The following is a 26,351-nucleotide window of genomic DNA, read 5'->3' on the forward strand; positions in this document are numbered from 1 at the left end:
CCAGTAAAATAATAACATAATAATATATAAATAGAGTCAACTCCAAACTTTTCTCTGTTTTAGAGCGAAAAAAGTAAATTCACATTATGAAAAGGTTCACATCTACAAACTATCCTTTCAAAAGATGTGAAAAACATGAACTGAAAAAATAAGTGTAATTTTAACAATATTCTGCCTCAGTTTATCATTTCCACATGTACATTATAACTTACAGATCACAGTGGATCTACAAACACACAAAACATTTAATAACAGACAGAATATTGTTAAAATTGTACTTCTCTTAAGACATTTCAGGGTCATGTTTGTTCAGGTTATTCACATTTTTTGCGAAATTATACTTTGTTGTAGTGTAAATACATGAAAAGGGAAAAATTTGGAGTTCTTATTATTTATGTTATTATGGTAGTATTTTATTGGCCCTGCCCACTTGAGATTGAATTGTTCTGAATGTGGAACCTGAACTAAAAGGATTGTTAATATCTTCAGTGTAATTTTTGCATTTCACAAATTCATCCCAAGGGCCGGACTGAACCCTTTGGTGGGCTGGATTTGGCCCCCGGGCCGCATGTTTGTCATCTGTGCCTTAGAGGACAAACATCAGATTAATATTCATACCGCCATTCATGGAATAACTTCATTTTTTGTAATTTACGGACACAAGATTATGTGTGATAAAACTAATGTGCATTATGAAATGTATTTGTATATTTCAGACTATAAAGATGCAAAAAAACCACCACTGTCTCTTACTAATGGGCTCAAACATTTGTTACTGATATTAAAATGTAAATCTTATGCTCAGTGTAAATGAGCTCCATAAAGTTAGATAAATAAATCAGGTGCATAACTTCATACAGTGGACAACAATGGCACCATTTTGTTGTTTTCTATGCAGTACAAGTTATGGTTTATGACTTCCACAAGTTCCTACCCCCTCCCCTAATGTGGTAAATCAACCAAACAACAGGTTTACAAATGTAGCCATTTTATTAATGACTCTGGGGAAAAAAGGCTTAACAACACAAGAAATATATGCATGCAGGGTATGTACGTATTGAGCTCTTCACCTCCTTTTTCTTATTCACAACACATTTCTTACAGGTTGGTACTGACTGAATAACAGCTGAGGAAATTAAATGGATTTATGCATATGCTTGTTTACACACATATCAAAAAATACACATTTCCCGATGTGAGTCGTTCGGAGACAAATGCCGACTGGTTTTTTATCTGTTGTTGTACGAGTTCACAACCTGCAGGCCTAATCCTTCACAGGGGAAATTTCTGTTATAAATAAACAAATAGCTTACGTATGGACAAACTTTCAGAAATTCTGACACATACTGAGTGGTGAGCCACCCCGGGACACAGGACGACCGCCGTGACACCTTTGTTTTAGAAAACAATGTTAGAGAAGAATTTTCAACCAATAACTGATGTTAAAGTGGACATTCTTTTCATTTCCGGAACACTGACTGCTCGCTCACTGCATCTGATATTACTGAAGTGTGCTGCCCACATCTACAGTGGATGAGGAAGAGATATAAAAACAGAAGTTACTACATTGTTCTAGTTACAGTCTGGTGGATCTTGCTATGCTTTCCCAAATGGGCAGTTGGTCACATCTGTTTGAACGGCACTAACTGAGCTTTTCTACACACTGTGATTAAAAAGGAAATTCAGGAACTCTTAATGTACAGAAAACGGAACGGGTAGGATAATGTTTCTATTCTACAATAGAAATAAAAAACTACTGCCCCATTAAAAAGGGAGAAACTGATAAAAAGAGAGAGCACTGGAAAGAAGCGGCGGGCCACTGCGTCTGAGAGCGGCCCACTGTGGAAGTGGCCTCAGCGTCTCCCTCTCTTGGACTTCCGAGTGGACTTGTTGCTCTTGGCGCCCTTTTTTGCTGGGGACGACTCAGGCCGACTGGACCGACTTCTGGACGCTTGCTTTTTGGCGGCGGGTTTTGGGATGACTCGCTGGGCTTGGAGCGCTTGGAGCCGCCTCTCGTCGTCTCCTTTACGACTTCTTCCTCCTCCTCTTCTTCCTCCTCCTCTTCTTCTTCCTTCTCTTCCTCGTCAGAAGACTCTTTATACGCAGGTCGCTTGGACCCCCTTTTGGCGAGCTTCTTAACAGCTGGTTTTTTGGGCTTTTTTGCAGGAGCTCCTCTCTTCACAGGTGTGGCTTTAGGTGGTGGTGCAGACTCCTTCTTGGAGGTGGAGCTCGTCCTGCTCGCCAGTCTCTTGGATGAAGGCACCGCTTTCTTGGCTGGAGACTTCTTTGCCAGGGCCCGCCCCCTGCCCCGACTGCTGCTTCGAGATTTCTTGGCCGGTGGAGGACGCTTAGCTTTGGGTGGAGGCCTCTTTCGAGATTTCCTAAAGGTGACAGTGAATGCATCATTTTAATGATGAACATCAGGTAAAACAAGCGAAGAGGTAAGTAGAGTTTACTAATGCCGCGTTTCCACCTCGTGGAACTGGCTCGGCTCGACTCAGGCACCAGGTCCTACTCCTGGAGACTGTTTCCATTACAGGATACTACCCACTTTACAGTACCTGGTCGTCATAGCGATGCGGTGCGTTACTTCTGTGTCATCTGCTCAGAGAGTTGCTGATAAACTCGCTCGTTGCGTGTTGTCTCGTCAAGCTCACGCTGAATTTTTACGTCTGAACCTCCTTGACAAACCATGGTGTAGTTTTGCGGGCTGTCATCATGTGGATTAACATACCACTATATTTAGTGTCAACTTCCGCATCTGTTTTTTGTAAAACGGCGGGTCACAGAGACGACTCTGACCAATCAGTGGTCTGGAGTGTTTACATGTCACGTTTTAGTATCTGGTCCCCAGTCCTGGAACCTCAGCGGAGTTGATACCAAAAAACTAGTACTGGGTAACAGATTCCAGGCCCTTTTTCGTAATGGAAACACAAAAAGGCCGAGTCAAGTTGAGCCGATACCACGTAGTGGAAACGCGGCATAATACTACCACCCGGTCGCACAACACTTTGCCCCTCCTGCTCCCTGACACCCTGCCTACACAGGGATTGATTTTAAATCTTAACTTTCAATCTTTAAAATAAAGAAAAATTTGTAAAAAGTGGGAGAAAGGCAAATGTAAAGAACATGTGCATGAAATTTGAAAAGAATCAGGTGAACAGTTTTTGAGAAATGGGTTGGACAAAAATCTTGGATGGACAGAATTCTTGGTATATCTATAACAATAAAAGAACAGATAATTTTCACCCACCTACGAGGAGGAGGAGCTTCGTCTTCATCTTCTGACTCCTCTTCCTCAGACTCTTCCTCAGACTCCTCTGAAGTTTCAACTGTCTGCCTCCGTTTGGTTGAAGGGGTTTTCTTCGGAGGGTCTTTAAACTTATCTGGATACAAGATGGTGGGGCTACAAAGAAAATGTTCCAGTGTTAGACAGCACAGAGCCAACATTTAACATCAGAAGTTTCATGTTGTGGGTTTTGTCTCCAACCAAAGCAACAGATTAAAAAGGACAAAGAAATGAAAACTACAAACACTCATGAAAAGGATAAGAGGTTTTACACAGTAGACTTTAAATACATGTAACCATCATTTAGCAAAGTCTAATCCATATCTTGTAAAAAGGAGATGTTTTGATACAGTCACTACTTAAGACGCTACCATGCGTACTCTGTAGCTTTAATTATGGAATGTAAATAATACAAGAAATATGGAAATTACATAACAAAATATAAAAAAACAAAAACAAAAAAAAACAATACTTACAAAGCTTGAGATTAAGAGGGGAAAATATAACAAAGAGTGAATCTGTCGTTCAAAGTACTTTAAACACCTGGGGTAGAAGGGGAATGAGAGCTGATAGGTCCCTGTGAAGCCATGTCCGGTGATCTGCTCCATCCAGCCCAGCACCTTACACTTCTTCAGCGTCCTTCTGAGATGGGCCACTGTGGAAGACAGTTCCTCTTAAAGTAACATCATGACTGCACACGGATGAACACTGTTCATGTTAGCAAGTAGAGCCTGACTGATTAACTGGCCGGCCGATTAATCGTGCTGATTATAGCATATCACCGATTAATCAACATCAGCCAATATGTAGCTGATGCATCAACTTTTTTTGCTGCGCGGAGATTCTCTCGCTCGCTGCTCCTGTGTGTGTACTGCCCAGAGAGTTAGAGGAATAGTAAAGTGAGTTAGTTTCACTTTCACTCCTGCTTGGACAAAGAGGGTATCACCACCCCACACACACATAATCACGGAGCTAAGGATGGATTGCTAATCCTCTCACTCAGACCTCCAAAGAAGTGAGGGGGGGGGGGGGCAGCAGCAGATCTGTCTTGGCAGAGGTCTGCGCACTCAGAGTGCTTTTCTTGTTCACTCTGCACATGCTCAGTTTAGTCCTTAGTTCACATGGTAAGTTATAGTGCCGTGAGGCAGACACATCAAAATTTGTGAGGGAAAACATAATTTTGTGGTAAGTCATATTTTTTGCTCTATTTTTGTGATTGCATGGTTTGCATTTGAAAGTTGTGTAAATTATCTTTATGAGATAAACATTTATGCAACTGTTAATCCACCTGTCCATAATTATCTAATATAAGATTATTATATCCTCAGTGTTCTTATTTCATATATTGGCCAATATATCGATTATTGGATGATATATTGGATATCGGCTTTTTTTTAGCCCCCAATATCGGTATCGGCCCCAAAAATCCCATATCGGTTGGGCTTTATTAGCAAGAGGTAGAAGGAGCTCATAAAGCAAGTCAAACATTAAAATCTATAATGTAAAACATGTTCTGATTGGTTTGCCATAATTCATTTATATATCTTCTGCTGAGAAAATGGATTAGACTCCTTTTTTGGGGTCATTTCAGAAATTCTTTGTCTAGTTTACTTCTTCTCACTTGAAACCATGTACAACATTATATTCTTTTAAATGAGACAACAGTTAAAGCTACCAGTGAAATACTTATAAGTGTTAGAGTCTAAAGGGGGACAGAGGGCGTCGTACCCAACAGGTGCTCCTTTCTGTCCTTGTTGGAGTCTACAAGGTATTTGCGCAGAGAGTTTGTACTGCAGGTCTTGGGTTCGTTCATGGCTGTGATGGCAGCTGTGATGGCGTCCTCCAACGCGCCTCCCTTCAGCAAGACCTGGTTCCCAGTGCGCTTCAGCTGTGACGGACATAGACAAATTATAGGCTACATGTTCAGATGAGTCCGTGTAAACCAGTCCACGTACGCTGAAAGGGTCTGATTAAACTGTTTAACTGATGAAGCAGCGTGAGAAACAAGACCTGTCATGTTGTTTGCAAGCAGTTAAAGAACAGAGTCAATATTTTCAGAAGTGTTGTGCAACAAGTGACTGTAACTGATCATTCACAGTGATAAACCTGCAGGAAATGATAACATGAATGTCTATGCTCAACTCCAAAACAGATAAATGTGAAGTTGTTACAAAAAACCCTAACAGTCACAAGTAATGATTTAAAGGATGATGATTATTATTATTATAAAGAAAATGCTGCACACTTTCTCTAACAGTCCCATAGTACTGAATCACTAGATCTCTCTCATTTACAAGTTTTCTAGAAGCCTTTACCTGAAACGTCCCGTTAGCTCCTTTCCCAGTGATCTGCTCCAGCTGGCCTTTCTCCACTGCCCTCACCAGGGCTGACTTCAGGACATGTGGCCTGAGGACAAAATGGAGTTGTTATGGAAAAATAATACTCTACTAATTCGTCTTCAAAAGAGAAGGGTCAGATCAAGCGTTCAGTGTCAAAGAAATCACTTTATTTGGAGCTCCATAGAAAGAGACATCATTCAGACAAAAGACTGAGACGGTCTGAACCCAAAAATACAAATCACAATGTAGTCTTCTGTCTCCCATGAGAAAATTATTATGTGTCGAAAGTGTTGGTTAGTGTCAGGAACTTAGAGATAAGACCCTTGTGTGAAATGTTGGTTTGGCCTTCTACTCTGGACAAAACACAAAAGAGGTCAAAACTGCTCTATAATACACAGTGACATGAATATATCTGAAATGGAGTTAGAAGCCTATATGATATATGAAAATATATATGAATATATATGGATATAAGTAATTTTGCCATTACGGAGTCAAATAATCCAATGAATGATACAACTCTACATGAGATTTTCAACAGTAAGGATACTGTTCGTTAGCTACAAGATCTTACACAGGACAAATTATTGGTTAATTTCTCACATCAAACATTTCTTTAAAGTTGCCAGAGCAGGTCAGAAAAGTAATTTACTCTTCTTGTGGCCATCAGACTGTATAATTCCTAAATGTAACCACATAATTTTTAAATAACAATATTTTGCACTTATTTGTGTATATGTCTTTAATTATCATATTGATAATATATTGTCCAGTACATATTGTACAAATTGCTATTCTAATTGTGTATACTTGAGACAGACATTCTCAAAACCTAAACCACGAAAAGATGTGTTACAAGCAAAATGATGAGGTTGTTGTGGACATTAACATGACGTGTACCTGGTCTCGATGTTGAGGTTGGGGAAGTGCTGCTCCAGGTATTTCTTGATCAGATTGTAGGAGGCCTCTTTGGGCTCACAGAGCCGGGTGATGATGAGAGGCAGAGCGTCACCCAGAGACTCAGCCACCTGCGGACCTTTCTAAAACACCATCCATTTACAGACATAATTACAACCAAACATCCCAATCTCATGGGGAAAGATGGGAAAGGGAAACTGTTTACTTCATTATCACAGGAAAAGGACCAAACAGGCTGCCATCATCTGGTGCAGGGCAGAGGTTTTTACCTCCGCCAAGGAGGTTATGTTTTTGCCAGCGTTTGTTTGTCTGTCTGTCCGTGTGCAAGATAACTCAAAAAGCTATGGATGGATTTGGATGAAAATTTCAGGAAATGTTGATACTGGCACAAGGAACAAATGATTAAATTGTAGTGGTGATCGGGGGGGGGGGGGGGGGGGGGGGGGTGCACTGATCTGCCTTGGCGGAGGTCTGCGCTCTCCGAGTGCTTTTCTAGTTACCTCCGCCAAGGAGGTTATGTTTTTGCCGGCGTCTGTCAGTCTGTGTGCACAGTAACTCAAAAAGTTATGGATGGATTTGGATGAAAATTTCAGGAAATATTGATACTGGCAGAAGGAAAAAATGATTAAATAAATTTGCGGGGGGGGCATTGATCTGCCTTGGCGGAGGTCTGCGCTCTCCGAGTGCTTTTCTAGTTGGACATACTTTAGAATTGGACGAAGACTAAACCACAACTCTGGACTCAAGAGGCCATTGGTCTTATAACAGAGAATGAAACCTTCAACTGCCTGTTCACTTAATGACGTCAATGTAAAAAGGACATCAGTCTACAAATATACTTTTTTTTTAAAACATATATACACATTTATACTTTTTTAAAATCATGTGTACTGCATGTGTTTTTTTCTGTTTCACTATTGGCTGAAGGTACAGAAATACATTTCACTGTGCATTGTACTATGTGTAATTGTGCATGTGACAAATAAACCTATCTTATGTCAAAACAGAGGATAATGTAAAATTAACAGTATCTTACAGATTTTCTTAGTAGTTGCATTGATGAGATATCACATATGTACGACTAAAACACAAAGATATGAAGACTTGAGAGGCGTTTCATTGTGCACAAGTAAAGGGTCAGTTACAGTTACAGATTTTATCTACATTTGTAAATTTATTTGCAGAATTTGAACCCAGCTGTTACACATCTTTACATTTCCATGCAGTAGAAGCCTGTCACCTGTGGGCTGTCCACTCGCCCACTCACCCACCCTCCACCAACACTCCAACGTACCTTAGATGCAGCAGGCTGCTTCCCAATGGCAAAAGTTCCAGAAAGGCCCTTACCCTTCAGCTGCACAGAGGAGAACACAAAGTGGAAAGTACATTTCAGTGACAAGCAGTGAAATCACACTTCAACTGGAAAAAAAAAAAAAAAATACAATTATTTACCCGTCTGATGGTGCCGTTGTCCACATGTTTCTTTAATGCCCTCTTGATCAAGAACTTCTTCCTGTCGAGCTCCATCCCCGGGTATTTCTTCACAATATATTTAATGACGGACTGGTATGAAACCCCGGACCTGTTATTACAAGACTGCAAAAGACGAATGCACATCTCTTTAAACCAGAACATAAAACACAACTGGTTCCATTACAAGAAGAGGCTGCATATGTCAGGATGTTTGATGCTACACGTTCGAACATACCATAATAGCCTCAACCAGGATATTATCCAATTTGTGCTGAGTGCCTGCAAAGTTTGAGACTGGAACCTTTTTGCTCGCAGCGACACTGGCCCATGCTGGAATAGTCCTTTTCACCTTCTTGGCTTTGGTTTTCTCGTATTTGTATCCATCCTTTAACCTGTTGCCAAGAGGAGTGAGACAAGTTTAAGTCGAGCTGCTCATTTCGTTAAGAGCGATATTTCACTGTGATCGTTACCACCCTTATCTTTATCACATCCTCACCTTAGTAGGAGAACATAGCAGTGTGTTGCGCACTGTCCAGCGGCGCAGTCCTTGCATTTGTCACTGTCCGTTTGTCACCGCCGGAAAAGACAAAATGAAGTTTCAGAACATCTGTCTTAATGATCATCAGAGTAGTTTAACTACACTAGTCTGCTGTGTGCAGAAAGGCTGTGTGTTAGGACATGTTCTCCTCCTATTTAGCATCACATTGGTGAGTTTAGAGCACCGTCACCACCTGATCCTGTCACTCGTATTTATAGATAAAATGTTTCTAGACTCTTGTTTTACAAATGAAATAAGGTGATATGTTTTTATATTGAACAAAAGTATTATTATGTAAAGACTATCTGATTTGATGCCAATTTGCTACTTTTTGATTATTTCAATTCAACATTCTTGTCAGATAGTGATAACAAGGGAAAATTAAACGTGAGTTTCATGTGGCTCCTTGAACTAGTACATGGAATAGAGTAATATCAATAAAAATAGAGCCAATATAAAATTAATACATGCAAGTAATGTTTTAATAATCAAATAACATGGGTTTGCAAGGATTTCTCTACAGCCACAAATCTTTTACATTTTTAAAATACCTTCAGCTTATTATCCGATTTCCTCAGTTTGAAGGGACTGGAAAACTGCCGTTAGCTTGCTAGCTACTGTTAGCTGATATATAGTTTAGTAAAAAATATAAATGTATTGGATAAAAAATTAAATTATATATTTTGCAACTACTGAAACAAAAAGTAAAACCTTTATATTTATGGTCCTCAAATCTCAGGAGATGCTGAAAATTATTTAGAAATACAAGGAACAGGAAGGAGTATTCTTCGATGTGTAGGACAAATAGGTACAGATCAGGTAGTGACAAGCAACATCAAGATTACAAATTAGAAGCCTGAAAAATCAGGCTAATGTTCGGCTTTTCACTTGAATTGCCCAATTCTCTACACCAACTTTGTGTGGGAGAATTACTTCTAAAACAATATTATGTGAAGGAATTTAAAAACAGACTTTGAAGTGTCCGAATCGCTTCATCTACTCGTCTTTTCCATTATTGATTTCACATTAAGTTGAATATTTATATAAAATATCTGTAACATTTCCCTCAGCCATAAGTACTTATTTATTTAATTATGTTTTTATGTGGTTGATGCTAGTATTTGAAGTGCACAGCAGCCACTGACTGGTATGAAAGCCAATACATGTTTTCTAACCCATTTGATCAAACAAGAGGTAACTACAAACAACAAATATGACACCAAATTGCTGACCTTAAAATGGACATTAATATTTAGTAATTGTGCTTTTAGTCCAGTAAATACTACATTAATTACTTTTTATTGTGCACGGAAGCTAATGTGTTGTGTATCGAGAGCTACTGAAAACAGGAATTTCCCTCAGGGGATAAATAAAGTGTCTATCTAAACAAGCTAATGTTTAACACTATTATGTCGACAGTCTCTATGCACTTATTTTAAAGAAATGGAGAGTGCTTGTATTATTACACAGCAGCCAACTGACGAGGCTGCTCGTCACAATCTATTCTGTCTGTCACTTTTGTTTAGAGATTTGGCAAAAATAATCACTGGCTGATGCCAAGTAACTGATCATTTCAGATTCACTTTATTAACCCTTAGTGGAAATTCATCTAATCGTTATGTCACCAATTCAACTTGCCTTTTTACTGCTCAGCCAACAGTTCAAATATTTACTGCAAATGTGAACACGTGGGCTGGTACATCTGTCTGATGTGTGGGAATAAGTGTGTGCTTTGGACGAGTTACTTCTTTTGGAAATACAGCCCTGCGACCATGAAGGGAGCAGTCTGCTGTTATCCGGCAGAGGTAAGGATAATAAAAACAGATAAAAGTGCTATCAAAGTGAAATATCGCAATATTCAGGCTCAGAGATGCATAAAATCCACCAAGAAACTCACTCTTTATTCTCTTTGTTTTCTGATACTTTAGGTTCTGCTTCTCCACCGTCTTCTTTCTCTCCATTCTCTGTGGGCTCTGTCACATCTGCGGCCTCAGCCTCCTCCATCTCAGCTGGTTCTGCAGCAGCAGAAGATGCAGTCGGCTCCTCATCAGCGGACAACGACTCTTTGGTGGTCGCTTCCGGCTCTGACGGGAGGTTCAGGAAAGAGGAACAAGAAAATTAGGAAGCTGTTGGGAATAAAATCCATTTTTGATCAATGATAGTGTAACTGACATGTTAAGTAGGCAGGAACTTAACTGTAATGTTCTGAGCAGCTGCATTAGACACTGGCATGATTTTCAATTAAGAGTAGACATTCTGGGATAATTTCATAAATAAAACTGAAGATCTTTGACACCCTATTAAACAATGAGTTCACTGATGGAATGTTCTACTTTTCTGTGATGACTTCAGAGCTCAACAAGTGTTCAGCTGGTTTCAGATTAGGTGGCATGTTAGTTTAGAGCAAGACTTGGGGTCAATGTGCTGGAAGTGTAAAGATTTTAAAGACCAGCCATCCCTGCAAAAGCTTGATTATAGTGTGAAATGGAATCCACAGTTCCACCAATGAATTTGAGCTCACAGGCACCTGCAGCCCAAAGCCATGACATTATCAGCATGTTTGACTTCAGGCACCACTCTTCATCAGGTCATGACCATGCCTAATATATCCCATCAGATCCAAACAGATGGATTTTTTTTTGTCCACATTAACCAGCTCTGATGAACACAACAAGAAATTATACATGTTTTATAACAAAAACACTTATGATATTTTATTTAACTCTGATAAGTCAAAGATTATTTTGTTTGACACAAATAGTTACAATGTAAAAACTGAATTTGAGTTGAATAACCTTCCATTAGAATATGTCAAAACCTACAAGTACCTCAGACATATTGTATCTGATAATCTTAGCGATGATAATGACATTCAAACTAAGCTTAGGAGTCTTTATGGCAGGAGTAATTTTTATCTCTTGCAGGTTTTTTTTTTTTTGGAAGAAGCTGAAAGAGGTGTCTGGGGAGAGGGAAGTCTGGGCATCCCTGCTTAGACTGTTACCCCTGCGACCCGGCCCTGGATAAAGCGGAAGATAATGGATGGATGGAAGGTTTTATTTTTGTTCCACTACTGTTAAGAATAAATTGTTCATGTCTTTTTGCTCGAATATTTACCTCTGTTACTTATGGGTTAATTTTAAACGTTGTACTGCTCACTCAGTCAGTGTTGCTTTTAACAATGCATTCCGTATTATACATGGTTTTTTATCGTAACTGTAGCGCTAGTGGTATGCTATGTTTTAATAATGTTCGCTCTTATTATGAAATGTTACGGAAGGCAATTTTGAATCTTATACTGCGTTTAAGTCATTCTAGAAATGCTGATTTTTACAATTGTTAACTGACTTGATTCTACACTTGTTAAATACCGGCACCAGCATCTTTACACTTGTTATCGAAGATAGGGTGTGTGTATGCGTGTCGTTTTTACATTTATAACCCTTTTTTTTTTTTAAACGCTTTCATGCATGAATTATGAGAACCTTAATCAAGATTTTTTTTTTTTCCTGAGTGTGTTCATCCTCTTTAGGCATGAAAAAAACAATTTGATTGATTTTTTTTTTTTTTTTAATGAACCTATATTTCATGGAGTTACAAAAATGTCCACTCATCTGGACACCATGTATTTAATTTTTGAAGCAAAGAAACATGCATTTACTGACATACTGTGTAAAAACTATGAAATAAAAATATTTTTAACCTCCTGAGACCCAGCAATGCATTTCTGTCCTCTGTATGAGTCAAAAGTTTGACAGTTTTACAGAAAAAATGCTGTCCATTGCAAAGGACATTCCATTAAAAAATGAATAAATAAATAACAATAATTTAAAAAAAAGTAAAACAAACAAACAAACAAAAAAAAAACTGCTGGATTAAGTAGTTTCCAATCAAGACAACTGTTTGATGGAAAAAAGCTAAAATTTTCATTTTCCTTGGTCTCAGGAGGTTAATGCTGCTAATCTGATGTTTTCTCACATTTTAACATATTATACTACTAGTTATTACTCACTTAGATAATATGCAAAAAAACAAACAAAAAAACCCCTCTTAATTACAGTCTAACAACAATTAGCAATTGATTTAGATAAAAGTACAGGAAAGTTATGGTAATGGTATGAATGTCAGTATATGGGATGACGCATTAGAGTCCACTGTGTTGGCTGATATGGAACTAAAACAACAAAACACATGAATAAACAAGAGAACAGCTCTGAATAGCTGTACACTTTAGTGACAACTATGCATGAAAGGGTTAATTATTTTTTAATGCTCATTATAGTCTATGGACTGTAACTATTTACATGTCTGATACAAATAAACAAATGAAAAAAAAAAAAAAAAAAAAGAGGAAATCTTTGGTGTCTTAACCAGAAAATCATCTCAAATATATCATGTAGTAATGTAAAATTGAAATGGGAAAGAGAATTTGACATAGAAATTGATGATACAGATTGGCTAAACATGTGGAAATTACATCATACAACTACTAGCTCTCGGACATGGAGGGAATTTGCCTGGAAAAACCTTATAAGATTTTTTATTACACCCAAGTTTACAAGTAAACAGTTCCAGAGCCATCAGGAATGTTGGAGAGAATGTGGGCAGATGGATGTAGACCATTCTCATGTTTTTTGGAAATGTTCAAAACTTTCGGAATATTGGGAAATGATCTACAATGTCCTATGTCAAGTATTAGGATACACAATTCCAAAGAAACCTGAAATTCTTTATTTATGCAACGTTGGTGATGGCACTATACGTGAATAGACAAATATTTGGTAAAGGTGATTGTTAGAGCCATTTTTTGTGTTTCAGTTAAAAACTCATATTTATATTTAGGTTTGATTTATCATTAATAATTTATGTATATTATATGAATGTTGAGTAATAATAGTATAAGTTTTGATATAATTGTGTGACGCAATCCTATCGGCCGCTAAGATTATAAATATGCAAAGAAAAAGGAGCGGAACCGGAAGCCTGGAGCATCACAGTCTTTTGACCGTCACGTAATTTAACTTAGAAATTCATCTTTTGTTTGTATTAATCTAAGTCTTAAGTAAAGACTGCAAACAGAAAAGTTGGATTCCAGACCCTTTTGTTTACTGACATGTGTCATGTACAGAAGAACTCTGAGGTTCACAGCTAGTGAGTTATACGCCGCACTCACAGTGATGTTGATAGCTGCAAAAAAATGTATAACAAGGAATTGGGGGAAGATGAACGTACCATCAAAGGATCGATGGATAACTACAATCGAGGACACATTTCTAATGGAAAAACTAACACAGATTGAGACTACAAGAACCACAAATGAACAAAAGTGGAAAAAAATGGACATTATATAAGCAAAAATAATTGATAAGACTGTGCTACCCAGACTTATTTATGTTGTGATGTAGGTTTAGAATTGATTTTAAGATTTTACTGATTACTTTTAAAGCCCGAATGGGTCTGACCCCAAGTTATATAGATGAGATGTTAGTTACCTACGAGCCAGCACGCAGCCTTAGATCCTCGGGCAGAGGGCTCCTGGCTGTTCCAAAGTCGAGGCTTAAATCTCCAGGAGTCTGGGTCTGCTCGAGGTTTCTGCCTGTTAAAGGGAAGTTTTTCCTCGCCACTGTCACCAGTCACAAGTGTTTGCTCCTGGAGGATTCTGTTGGGTTTCTGTAGAATTGACTTAGAGTCTGGTTTTGACCAACTCGATATATAAAATGTCAAGAGATAACTTTCTTGTGATCTGGCGCTATATAAATAAAATTTGATTGATTGAGTGATTTAATTGGTTTTCCCCTGTAAGTCGCTTTGGAAAAAAGCGTCTGCCAAATGCGTAAACATAAACATAAACATAAATCTAAGGGTGACTGGGCCTTTTCCAGCAGGGTCCCTCGACTTTGGAACGGCCTGCCCGAGGAGATAAGGCTTGCGGAATCAGTGACATCTTTTAAATCACTTCTTAAAACACACTTTTATAGACTTACTTTTATGTGACGTTTGTCCCTTTTAATTTTAAATTTTTAAAATTTGAATCTTATCCTGTTTGATTGTTGGTTTATATTCTCATACATGATGTTGTTTTATCTCACTCCTTTATTTTTGCATTGATTTGACAGCATCATGTTACGCTATCCCTGCCCTCTTTATTCCGATTCATTTAATTTATTCAAAGTATCATGTTTTTGCATTTGTTGTACACATCTCTCCTATTGTGTTGCTTCTGTTTTAGTGTTTTTACTTACATCTTGTATCCTGCTGTTGTGCCCTTTACTTGTCTGTCAAAGGCACTTTGTAAACTTTGTTTTTAAAAGGTGCTATATAAATAAAGCTATTATTGTGTTTTCTTTTTTTTGTTCTTTTAAAATGATAACAAAATAATAAAATAATAATAATAATAATAACACTGGTCAACAACAAATTTATTAAGTTTTTTGAGCTGATTTAGGATCATTTTGGTGTGCTGAATCCAAAAATCACATTAATTTTGCTCAATCAGGTCAACTTTCTGAACTATGCTACATATTGGCTTTTAACATTTTTGCTTACATTTATGGGCATTTTCACATCTGATACAAAATTCTTTCATATTTCTTGCAATAAACGAGTTCTGAAGATTTTACTTTTGTCAATTTATGATTAATGTTTTTTTTTTATATTACAGGTGAATGAAATGGCTTCGACTAGAAGATCTTGCAAAAATAAGCCTGACGTATTCTGCTACATCTGCGGTGAATACACCATTGTACCTAACAGGAATCCTGTTAGAAAATGATTTTTTTTTTCTCTTAAAACCTATTTTGGGTGAGAACTATATAAAAAAAATCAACTGATAAAGTCACAAAAATGAAATCAATTTTGTGAGAAGATCAAATTTTTCAAAATCAAATTAGCAAAAAAAAAACCTGACCTGATTGAGAAAAACAGATGTCATTTTTGGATTCAGCAGTGCAAAATGGTCCTAATTCAGTTGAAAAAACCTAGACAACTTGCAAAAAACATTTTTTTGTAACCCAGTGTAATAATCATTTTATCATTCTAATGAAATATAAGTTACAAAAAAAAAAAAAAAAAAAAAAAAAAAAAAAAAAAAAAAAAAAATATATATATATATATATATATATATATATATATATATATATATATATATATATATCATGTAGTAGATGCACCTCTTCAGCTTCTGTATATGCACAACACAGACCTACTCCAACTTCCGGTCATGAGTTGCAGTGGCTGTGCGCATGCGTAGAGTCGAGGATGTGACACGATAATTAGGGATTGAACGCGATCCAGATGCTCAGACATTTCTTTAGTATTGATGAAGGGAGGAAAAAAAAAACAAAAAAAAAACGCTGTTCGCAAATCCCAAACCTCACATCAATATTGAGTCTCTGGTTAAGTTTCAAGTCACTGCATGGGTGAGAGTTAAAAAAAAAAAAAAAAACGAGTCCCAAGTCGTAAAGTTGAGTCCCCCTCTGTGCCAGGGGCCTGAATGTGAGGAGGCCTCACCTTTCTCTGCTGCAGCGGAGGGGGCCTTCTCCTGGGTCGGAGTCGCTGCTGCTCGGCGAATGGGCATCACACTAGATTTCACCTGTTTAAAGAACACAGTACAATTTAACCACCCAAGAGGCACTACACCGGGTTAAGTGGAGATGTGTTCCAGCCGTGTGGTGTAAAATGGCCAGAGCACCAAACCCACTTTCATTCATTGGCGCCCACTAACTCTAGTACGAGAGGGAAATAAGAGCTGCTCTTTCTTGCAGCTCAGACTACTTTCCAAACGGTGCACTACTATCTGTAATATCCGCCCATCTTCGGACGTGCTTTTTCACCTTTCCAGTGCACCACAACAAGATGAGTTGCCAGATTTCTCGGGCAATTTCGCCATTTTGTTCGTAAGGTTCGTATACACGTAATGGCGTCGTACAAGGGAGATAAAATTCATTTCATCTCCATTGAGCAAACGTTTGCGCTTATTTCCAGCGTAGCATTCATGCAAACATGCATTTAGCAAAAAAGTCACCACAGCGCATGTAAAACTTACCTTGAAACAGTCGAGAATATGTGATATAGTTGGAAGTAAAATTCTGCACGATCCTTTATTTAGATTCGTTTGCGCGCCCCGCCCATCAAAACCGTTGGTGACGTCACTGCGTCAAACAACACGTCGGAGGATTCCCACTGTCATGGCCGCCACGCTGGATATTGAACGTAATGTAAAAAATCACAACATAAAACATGCAATGGATGGTTTTAGATTACAGAAGCTAGTAGGTAGCTCTTTTGTGCACTTAAGTCCATCTTTAGATTTAACTTGTTATCGACAGCTCCCGTTTTGTCACAAACCAATTACAATTGTTTCGACGTGAACTACAACTCGGGTAAAACACTAGCAGTAACTCTATAGCTGAGGCTCACGGGAAATGTAGTTGTTAAGCTTTCGGAGGAATTATGAAGAACAAGACATAATGCAACAGTGTTGATGCTACTGGATCAAGTTCCAACAGTTTGAAACCCTATAAAAGTAGCAAAACTACCTTTAGAGAATCTCATTTTCGTTGTGTAAGGTGATATATTCTTTTTAAAACCACAAAAAAAAGCATCTCTGGGCATTAAACCACTTTCCTTCAGCTTCTGCTAAATCAATGCACAATGTAAATACACACACATTCACAAAAAAGTAAAAATGGACAAAAACAATGAAACCATACATTTATAAACCGCTGTACTAATACCAAGAGCCATTAATTCTGGATTAGGTTTGAACAATTCTTGATGCTTGAACGGTTCAATGAACCAAATGGTTGGCTCTCTTTGAATCCTAGAGCAGCTGCCAGATGGGCGTCCTCAGCTGCTCTCCCTCTTGGTCAGGTCAAACACCTCCACTGCTCTTCTTCTGAGGCTATTTAGGTGATGTCCGAAGCAGGAAAACTGAAATAATGCCCCAGTTCAATACACATACATTAAAACAGGCACATTATTATCAAAAATAAAACATCTAATAAAACATTTAGTGAAATTGCAAACAAGAATAATTATCAGAATCATCTTTTCAAATACGTTTTTTGTCTTTAATGTATTTACAAGCTTTTAATTTGCTCTGTAGGTCTGAAGTATTACAAGCATTTTTATGTTCACTGACTCTGGCCATTTGCTTTTTAAAGTTGCATTTTGCTCATTTCAGTTGAATGTATCCGGTTTGTTCGTCTGCGTCGTTTTCGACAGTTCTGTGGACTGACTCGCTTCGCTTCTCGACTGCACACTTTTACCTCTCGTGGAGGTTTTTGTACATATCACATAGAGCAAGCAAAGGCTGAGGGAACACTTCCTAGTCATCAGGAGACAACCTTTGACTTCAAGCGTCATACATGGACAACATTAATAGTTCCTGTCCGCTTATCTCTGCTTCCCCTTCATCCCAAAATAATTTTGTTTTACCCTGTTTTAAACCAAACAGTGTGGAATCCAGGGAGGCTATTTATCTCACAATTATTATTTTGTTATTATAATTAATTATATTGTTATTTCTGTTGTCAGGTTCTCACTGTGAGCATCTGCAAATGTTAAATAACTTTCATATTTGCAGTCCTTAAAAAAATAATAAATTAAAGAGTCCAGAACCTATGTATCTTTTAAGTCTCTTCTTAAAAAGTAACAAAACAAAAGTAAGTTAAAATTTAAAACAAAAATATTTTCTATGTATAATACAGGTATTTAGTGCTTCCACCGTTGGAATCCAAACTCAAAATGGCGGCATGTTTCAGAACCGTACCGCAGAAAAAAATTCCAGCCGTAAACATGTCGTCCTGCTCATACACCCATTTTGAATTTTTGTTTGTTCTGCTGAAAGGATGCAGTTCTACTAAGTCTGAGTCCCGGGGTGTCTCTCTTGTCAATTATCTTCCGACTCCTCCTCCGCCTCCCGCAGCCAGGTGAAGAAGGCCGTGACAGACTTGAGGGCCACACCCTTCCCCTGCTGCTCAGCGGGGTCTTTGCTCGTCTCCCACTTGTAGAAAGCGTCCTCTGAGATGACGTCCTCGTCATACAGACAGTCAAAGAACATCCGGAGAAGGTCTGCAAGGCGGAGGGAAAACACATTGGTCACAGATATTCACAACAGAGACGGGGCCTGACAGAGGGGCCGATGGGTGAAGCAGACAAATAGTTTGACTTTCATTTAGATCAGAAGTGCATTATTCACTGACTTTAATTTAAACTCTGTAAGACCTTCTGAAGGCTATTATGACAATTTAAGACCTATTTCATATTTACATTGGTAAAAAAAGGACCAAAGATCTGGGTTTTAATTTTGAGTTTTCCCACAGGCTTCATGTGTTTTTCTCAAGCCAGATCCCATTTCTCTCTCTCTCTCATTGTCTTGCCTTTACCCATATTCGATGGAGTCAGTGTTAGCAGAAACACTAGCTGAGTGTGTGCCGTTAAATTCCGACCAAACTGCATAATTTGTATGAGTGGTTATTGGTCAACAATGCAAATTTTTCTGAAGAACAGAGAAAGTGAGGGTGAGGATTATGCAACTTTACAAAAAAAGCAGTTTTTAAATGTGCAGTGTTGGAGATCAGGGGGATCTATTTGCAGAAATGTGATATAATATTACAAATTATACTTTAAGGTACATAATCACATGAAACGTAAAGCAAGAGGTATTCAGCTGGTTGTGATTTGTAACCTCACCACACTATATGCCACTAATGCTACACAATGCACTTTGAAGACTTGACAAAATTGGATGAAAGACATTTTAAGGTCTTAAATTTTGCATTCTAAATGTTTTAAGGATGTGCAGAGTCCTTGTGTAAAGTCAATGCATTATGTTTTTTCTGTAAATGGCAGTAATCTCCATCCTGACATTAGCCTCACCAAGGTTTACAAAAAATGATAAAAAGACTGCACACTTATTTTTTGGTTATGGTTTGACAGTGCTTTTCACTGAAGTATAAACTGGTCTGGGACTGTTGGGAGGTGGAAGGAGGATAAAGGACATCTAAGATGATACAAAGAACCCAATACAGTCATGCTGCAAAACACTTTTCATCTTCTTCCTCTGAACTTTGCACGAGGATTTATTAAATAAAGCTTTCACTAATCTGACTTAAGCAAGTAAAGGTTTTCCTTATTAACAGCCAAATCATAAAATTGGTAAACTATGATTAGAACAAGTTTCCATTTCAAATTTAAGGTTGATGTGAAAAAAATCCAGTGTTCAACTGGAAGCGTGTCCTCAATATTCATGACACATCTGACAACCTTGTGTTTTAATCCTGCAAATACTGCTTTATTTATTTTGTTGTGAGTTATAACTAATATTGCTGTAAAAAAAAAAACAACCTTAAAAGCAAACACCAGCACCAGCTTGCAGAATTAAGAAATGGGAGCCTTCAAGGCACCCGTAGAGCATCACCTCAAGGCAGGAGGAGTAACCCAGGATGAGGACTTACTTGGAGGCTGATCAAGGGTGACGATCAGCGCCTGAAGTGCATAAAGTGCTTGCAGCTGTCGCTCAGTGTCTGAGTTAAGGTACTTGAGTAATACAGGCAATCTCCTCTGGATGATGGCCGTGTCCACTCGACATTGACAGGTGTTATCATCTGTGCAGGAGGCAGAGTGAGTTTGGCAGAGTGTAAATATTGCAAATCAGTGGAGCGATTTGGGGCGAATAAGGGCGTTTCTCTTCCAGGTGGTGGAGTGCTTACCTTTCACTGCTGCCTTACACACAGCCGTCATCAGAGCCCGCAGGAAGGGAGACGAGCTCATCTGAGATTCATCCAGGTTTGCCTGGGAAATGGAGCGCACACGCAGGTGAAGACAAAACAAGCTTGTCAATTTCACACAGTTCATCACATCTTACTGTAGCACACAGTCACTGAAGAACAAGAAACAGTAAGAATGTTCCAAAGGGCTGTGACGACAGAACAGACACATTAGTATTGGGCCGTCAAGACAGATGTCAACGCTCGACACCCCTGCTGTTTCTTTTCACAGAAATGTTTTTAAAAAGACATTAAATGTCTGTATCCTCGTAAGTGACTTGACTTGGAATTTGTCAGTCTGGCAACATTTCTTTTGTTTTTTAGCTTTATCATATCATGATACACAGAGGTCAGAGTGTGGGAAGTCTTGTCTTAAAATAACCTAAATCTGCTTGTAATAAGACAATGTGATGACAGTTGTTCTCCAAGGGCGATACATCCTTCTCTTCTGACATCTACAAACTCAATTTTTTGTAACAGCATGACAAGACAGCACATTTTGTCCTTTCATCATTCCTTTCCCCATTCAGAAAAATCCAACTCAGGGAAAACTTCCAGCTGGAGGATTCTTTGATATGTTTCTTTTTCGTTTTTTGATGTCTTTTAAATAAGTGGGATGTTTTTTTTTTTTTTACACATATATCATGGCTGGAAACCTGAGATACATTTCCTACGATGAGGGACAAAAGAGTTCATCTTGGGTTTGTACTTGTAGGTCACTTCAGATTAACATTTGTTACCGTGTAGTGGTGGAAATCAGTCAGTGAATACACACACGGAGGACATCTGTGATGGATGTCGTCGGTGGATCAACAACAGGTGTAAGTATTTGGGTGACATTTCCACTGCACATCTGCTTATAAGTAACACTTTAAATACTGAGTTCATAGGTGACAGTTTTTAATTCTGTACGGCAGTCTACTGAGTGTGACATTGTCAAGTCAGGATTGTGACCTGGCACTGGGCACATTTGAAGAACACCAACAGCTCAAAAAAAAAGTAATAACAGCACTAATCTTCAGTATGAACATAGCTTTTGAAAATCCTGAGCTGGGTCCTGCTTGTCCACAGCAAGGTTATAATAGTTTTGGATTTTTCATTATAGTTTAGTTTTATTTAGTTTTGACTTTTTTTCTCTAATTCAGTTAGTTTTAATTCGTTTTTAGAGCAGGTTTACCAGTTTTTATTAGTTTTCATTTTTTTGTAAATGCTTAGTTTTAGTATTAATTTTAGTTTTGTCGTATCTTTTATCTTCTTTGCCATCGTATTCACATAAATCCCATACAGGACTCTGCTGCTTTCTCCCAACTTTAGTCTCCATGTTTCCAGGTACAGTGGGGACGAGAAGACGACTCTAAACGACAAGAGATGAGAAGTGACGGACTGTGAAGTACCGTATGGTGACGCTAGCTAAAATTGCTAGAGCGAATCAAATTGCTTTCGTATCAATCCGACATTGACAAAGACGAAAACGAAGGGAATTTTATCCATAACTTTTATACGTTTTAATTAGTTTTGTAAGCACACAATATAGTTTCAGTTAGTTATCGTTCTTTTTCTTTTAATTATGGTTTTTATTTATTTCAGTTAACGAAAATGTTTTTTCAATTCTAGTTTTCATCATTTCATTAGTTTTCGTTAACGATAATAACTTTGGTCCACAGTGAATCAGATGGACTTTACTTCTTTTCCCTAATTTGTTCATCTCAATATAAGCACAATTTCTGTAGGAAATGCAGCATAAAGAGTCCACTGGTCTTGTAATGCTTGCGCCATACGTGCATGTGTGGTGGTTCATACCTCTACCCAGTCAAAGATCTGCTCGTCACTGGCCATGTCCTCCAGCAGGAGTCTCTCCAGCTGCCGGCTCAGCTCCTCAGGAGACAAGATCTTTCTAGACAGAGCAGCCTCAGGACCGGAGCCGTCCGACAAAACAAACTGAAGTTTCTGTTTGTGTCAGTGCAAGAAGACAGTGTTATGACAAGGAAGAAGTGACGGTAGGATAGAGACAGAGGAAATGGGAAGAGAAGAAGGAAGTTGTTGGGCTAAAAATTCATCAGGGAAGCCGAGTGATGACGGCGTCAGTGGAGGATGTTATCGCCAACCTGTTGTGAGATGAATGTCTGGACATCTTCTCCCTCAGGTAGGATGTCAGTCCAGTTGAGGCCAGATTCCCTCCACAAAGACCCCACAGTCCTATGGCTCTGTGGACACAAAACAAAACATGACTTCTTTGAATATCTTGTTTCTTTTTATCCATTTCCATCAGTAGGGAAAACAATTTCAAAGGGCACTGAGTGAAATGCAGTTGTTTTACTGGAGTCTAAATGAATCACTGAGATGTGGATGTTGGATGATTTCTGGAAAATTATAATTCATCGCGCTCCTAATTAATGCAGGCAGAATAAATGTATGTCGTTACTTACCATTTGTTTGCATAGTATGTGCAGTATTTCAGAAATTAAGATCCCAGCTCTTCCCACAGGAAGCAAAGGTTTGCTTAATTCACTGCCAAAAAACACAGACGGCACAAATTAGATTTTGCAGCAGGGAGTTGGGGGGGAAAAAATTACTTAATTGTGACACAAGATGTGGTAAAATGGGAGTCTAAAGATGTACGCTACAGACATTGAGTTGCTTTCTAGGTAACTCATCTCTATTATCAAACTTCAGCTTCTTTGAAAAAAAAAAAAAGCTTTTGTAAGTGAATAAGTTATTCTGCGATTCCGTCAAATAAGGGAAGTACAAAGTAAGACAAATCAGCATTTCAGCAGGTTTAACAAGATACATTGAAGACCTTTAAACATTATTATGAACATAATTTAAGACCTGTTTCATGTCCATACTAGCAAAGGAGTACAGAGGATATAGAAAAGATACACAAATTAGTGTTACTGTGTTGCTCTCAATCAACATCTGGAGTAAGTGACATTAACAGGAACCACTTTCACCCGTTATTATTAGTATTACAAGTACTAAGAAGTAGATTCTCCTACTTCTAAAGGTATAGTAAAAGTAAGTTGCTGATAAATTTTGCGTTAGATGTTACTGTTTTGATGCTTGATGTGTTTGTAGTTTTGTTACAGCTTGATAAATTCACATAAACATGAGACCAAACACATATGTAACAAACATTTACTTCATATTACTAGATATTTTAAAGATTTGTCAAAAGTCTATTTAAGACATTTCTGAGCAAAGAAATCAGTCATTTAAGACTTAAAGGAGTGATATGTTGCTTTTTTAAATGAAATTATGCATTTTCAAACATTTCCCTGTGCTCTACATAAACTGTAAATGCTATGCTTGGGTCTGAATTCTTCATTAATTCAACTCCACAGCTCCATCTTCAACCCTATTTCTGAGTAATGACATGAAAAAGGTCGTTTTGAGTGCCGGCCCTCTAAATGCACATGAGCCACTTCACACCCCACCCCCTCCAGGTTGCTGACCGTGCTTTCTGTCCCGTTCAGCCACTTGTGCTCGTTAATACAACCAAGAACTGAACATTTTAGGTAATCAGCTTGAAATTTGGACATATTTTCAGTATGGACAACAACCGCTGCTGCTGACTAACAATTCTGTCGTACTTGAAGAAATGTTCATCAGAAGTCTGGACCTTATATGTGCAAATGTCATGACGTAACTAGTTATAAAACGTGACAAATTAAGAAGGAATTAAAACGGGTTGCAGAAATCCACTTGATTTTTGCCGGAATGAATATAAAGATAGCTTTGCAGCACCTGGAGGGTTTAAATTCAAACTTTTTGAACTGTTAGGGTCCAAATACACAAATAAATGAACCAAAGACTAATAAAAGTGGGTTTAGCAAAATATGACTCCTTTAAAATAAATGTGGGAGGTCCACCAACTGCATTAGAAATTACACTGGTGAGGATGGTGAAAAGTAAAACTAAAAAATGAAAGTGGTAAATAACATCTAGTTCTATTTTCAATTGACCGGAGAATTTACACCACAGGTTACGCAATGTTTACTGCAATACACAAAGTACCTAAATGGCTTGTGAGAAAATGTTCCTTTACCTAAAGAGCTCTCTCATAGAGAAGCCCCCTTCTTTCAGGACAGGGCTGAGCAGCTCAGCTAGGTACAGCCAGATATGGGGAATGTCGATGGCCATGTCGTCTGCTTGTTCCAGTGTGTCCGAAAACCTGACAATAGACAAGGAAAACACTGTTAGGTCACACCGTCACAATGCACATTCAAGAAACAACCTCAGAGACCTGTCTTGTTCTCTTTTGTAGACCCCTGATAAGTAATAACTATAAGTCTGTTTTATCACTGATGTCGTCCAGCATCATCAGGCAGAAAGCAGGAAAAGCTTTAAAAAGGTTTTCCTCCTCAGTCTATTGTATTTAGTATTAAACAATGTGTGGAATTTTCAGTGGATCATAGGGTCAATCACTGTATTATTGACTCATTCGATGATAGAGCATGACTCAGACATCCATTTAAATGAAAATGAGAATGGAACTTTAATGAGTAACATTAATGATGATTATTTGTGTTCTATTTAATGATTCCATTTAACTAAAAAAAACACACAATGCTAAAATACAACAAAAAATAACTTCAAGTTTTCATCATTGACAGAGCAGTTTCTTTTTTTTTTTTTTTTTTTGCATGTGGCAAGTATTACCTCCGGATTATTGCAAGAAATCAGATCAGGTAAATTGCAGAAGTCGCCAGTGACCTTAATTATATAAGTAAATTACAGATCGTATTTCTGCACACAGGTCCTGCTGTTCTATTAGTTCTGTATCACCTGCCAACAGGTACTTGTTTTCTATGCACCTCTATTTTGCTGTTGAAGGTGGAGATTTATGTTGGATGAGTTGGGAAATTCAAGTTTTGTGAGTGCAAAATCTCAAAAGATGAAGAGATGGATAACATGCATGACAGTAATCCAGTAATGATAACTTTTGTATGTAATACTTGTGTGAATGCACTGCACAACATACAACCATTTGTTTTTGGGTTTTTTTGTATTTTTCCCCACGGGTCAACAGGTACTACTTGTTCCATGTGAGCAGGGCTTTAGTTTTACTTTTCAACACGCTAGAAATGAGGTTATTAAACTCTTAATTTGCATTTATCTAAATATTACAATCATCAGGAATATTTATCAAAACACATGTGAATATTGCAAATGGTAAAAATGTTAACTGAAGAAGAGGACAGTTTAAAATGTTTTTTTTTCTAGTCGACATTAAACAAGAGTTTTACTAATGTGCTCATTCCCAGAGAAGAATTTACAAGGAGAGGAAGGGTATAAAATGGGAAAAGGACACGCATTAACAACTTGCCTTCTGTACCATGTCAAAAGTCTTGCTCTTTCCTGTTTTGTGTATACATTACAGCTGTGGTTCTACACTTAACTCCCTGTCCTTCCTTCCTGTGAGAGGATTTGAACACATGACATGGTGCAGACATCAGGAGGACTGACCCTTTGTAGAACTGGGCTTTGGGCAGGGTTCCCTGCTGCACCAGCTGGAACAGGAGCTGGCCCATGTGGTCCCGTGTTATCTGACTGCGCTCCAGCGTTGACTCCACTCCAACACGGACAAAGATGTGGAGCTGAGAGCCCAAGTCAAGTTCGTCCACACACTGGACGGCCTCCTGCAGGAGAGAGGCATGGTGAGAGCAGGAAAGAGGAAGTTCAAAACACATCTGCTTGACAGGACTATTTGCTGACATACAAGATTCAATTATTCTTTGACATAAACCTCTACCTTGTAATCGTTTATGTGCAAGAACTCGTCAATGATGGACTTGGATTTTCTTTCAATCTCCTCCTCAGTCAGGGCAGGTCTGTCTGGGATCTGGGTCACAGGCTCAGGTTTTACTGTGGACAAAATAGAACAGTCACTACAGGGTTTATGCAAGGAACAAGCACGTTTACATAATCTAAAGCCACATGTTAACAACAACCTCCTGATTTAATTCTTAAAAAAAAAAAAAATTGAAAGTATGTAATAAATGACTTGTACGTAGACATTTATGAAT

The 26,351-nt window shown here is 38.2% G+C and overlaps 2 protein-coding genes across 24 annotated transcripts in view; both read right to left on the minus strand.

Annotated features, from left to right (window-relative positions):
* Positions 1–971: 971 nt before the first annotated feature.
* hp1bp3 (heterochromatin protein 1, binding protein 3) lies at positions 972–16,727 on the minus strand. 3 transcript variants are annotated; one of them, XM_030135163.1, is made up of 13 exons: positions 16,599–16,727; positions 16,064–16,145; positions 10,455–10,641; positions 8,516–8,578; positions 8,255–8,411; positions 7,999–8,142; positions 7,841–7,900; positions 6,529–6,668; positions 5,605–5,695; positions 5,018–5,177; positions 3,833–3,944; positions 3,253–3,406; positions 972–2,383 (listed from the first exon to the last, which is right to left on the minus strand). In XM_030135163.1, the coding sequence occupies exons 2-13, from the start codon at positions 16,128–16,130 to the stop codon at positions 1,754–1,756; spliced, it is 1,965 nt and encodes a 654-aa protein (XP_029991023.1). In that variant the 5' UTR covers positions 16,131–16,145; positions 16,599–16,727; the 3' UTR covers positions 972–1,753. The 3 variants fall into 3 exon arrangements, with proteins under 3 accessions (XP_029991023.1, XP_029991022.1, XP_029991024.1); XM_030135162.1 differs by lacking the exon at positions 16,599–16,727 and adding an exon at positions 16,254–16,429 and having other exon boundaries at positions 972–2,381; positions 3,254–3,406; XM_030135164.1 differs by lacking the exons at positions 8,516–8,578; positions 16,599–16,727 and adding an exon at positions 16,254–16,429.
* An 871-nt stretch (positions 16,728–17,598) lies between these two features.
* eif4g3a (eukaryotic translation initiation factor 4 gamma, 3a) overlaps positions 17,599–26,351 on the minus strand; it is a 72,067-nt gene continuing 63,314 nt past the window's right edge. For all 21 annotated transcript variants that reach the window (XM_030135160.1, XM_030135153.1, XM_030135159.1 and 18 more), the window contains 9 exons: positions 26,078–26,190; positions 25,792–25,964; positions 24,371–24,496; positions 22,752–22,833; positions 22,431–22,529; positions 22,126–22,272; positions 20,269–20,350; positions 20,014–20,163; positions 17,599–18,628 (listed from right to left, as the gene is read on the minus strand). In XM_030135160.1, coding sequence (XP_029991020.1) covers positions 18,447–18,628; positions 20,014–20,163; positions 20,269–20,350; positions 22,126–22,272; positions 22,431–22,529; positions 22,752–22,833; positions 24,371–24,496; positions 25,792–25,964; positions 26,078–26,190 — 1,154 coding nt within the window. In that variant the 3' untranslated portion in view covers positions 17,599–18,446. The remainder of the gene's footprint in view (positions 18,629–20,013; positions 20,164–20,268; positions 20,351–22,125; positions 22,273–22,430; positions 22,530–22,751; positions 22,834–24,370; positions 24,497–25,791; positions 25,965–26,077; positions 26,191–26,351) is intronic.

Source organism: Sphaeramia orbicularis, chromosome 5 (assembly GCF_902148855.1).
Source record: "Sphaeramia orbicularis chromosome 5, fSphaOr1.1, whole genome shotgun sequence".
Lineage (NCBI taxonomy): Eukaryota > Metazoa > Chordata > Actinopteri > Kurtiformes > Apogonidae > Sphaeramia > Sphaeramia orbicularis.

What these genes read in the sequence shown, in the direction of transcription:
- hp1bp3 (XM_030135162.1), bottom strand. An exon ending in GAGCTAACGGGACGTTTCAG is followed by an intron (nt 5,178 to 5,604) that starts GTAAAGGCTTCT and finishes TGTCCGTCACAG; the next exon opens with CTGAAGCGCACTGGGAACCA. An exon ending in GAAGCTCCTCCTCCTCGTAG is followed by an intron (nt 2,382 to 3,253) that starts GTGGGTGAAAAT and finishes TGTCACCTTTAG; the next exon opens with GAAATCTCGAAAGAGGCCTC.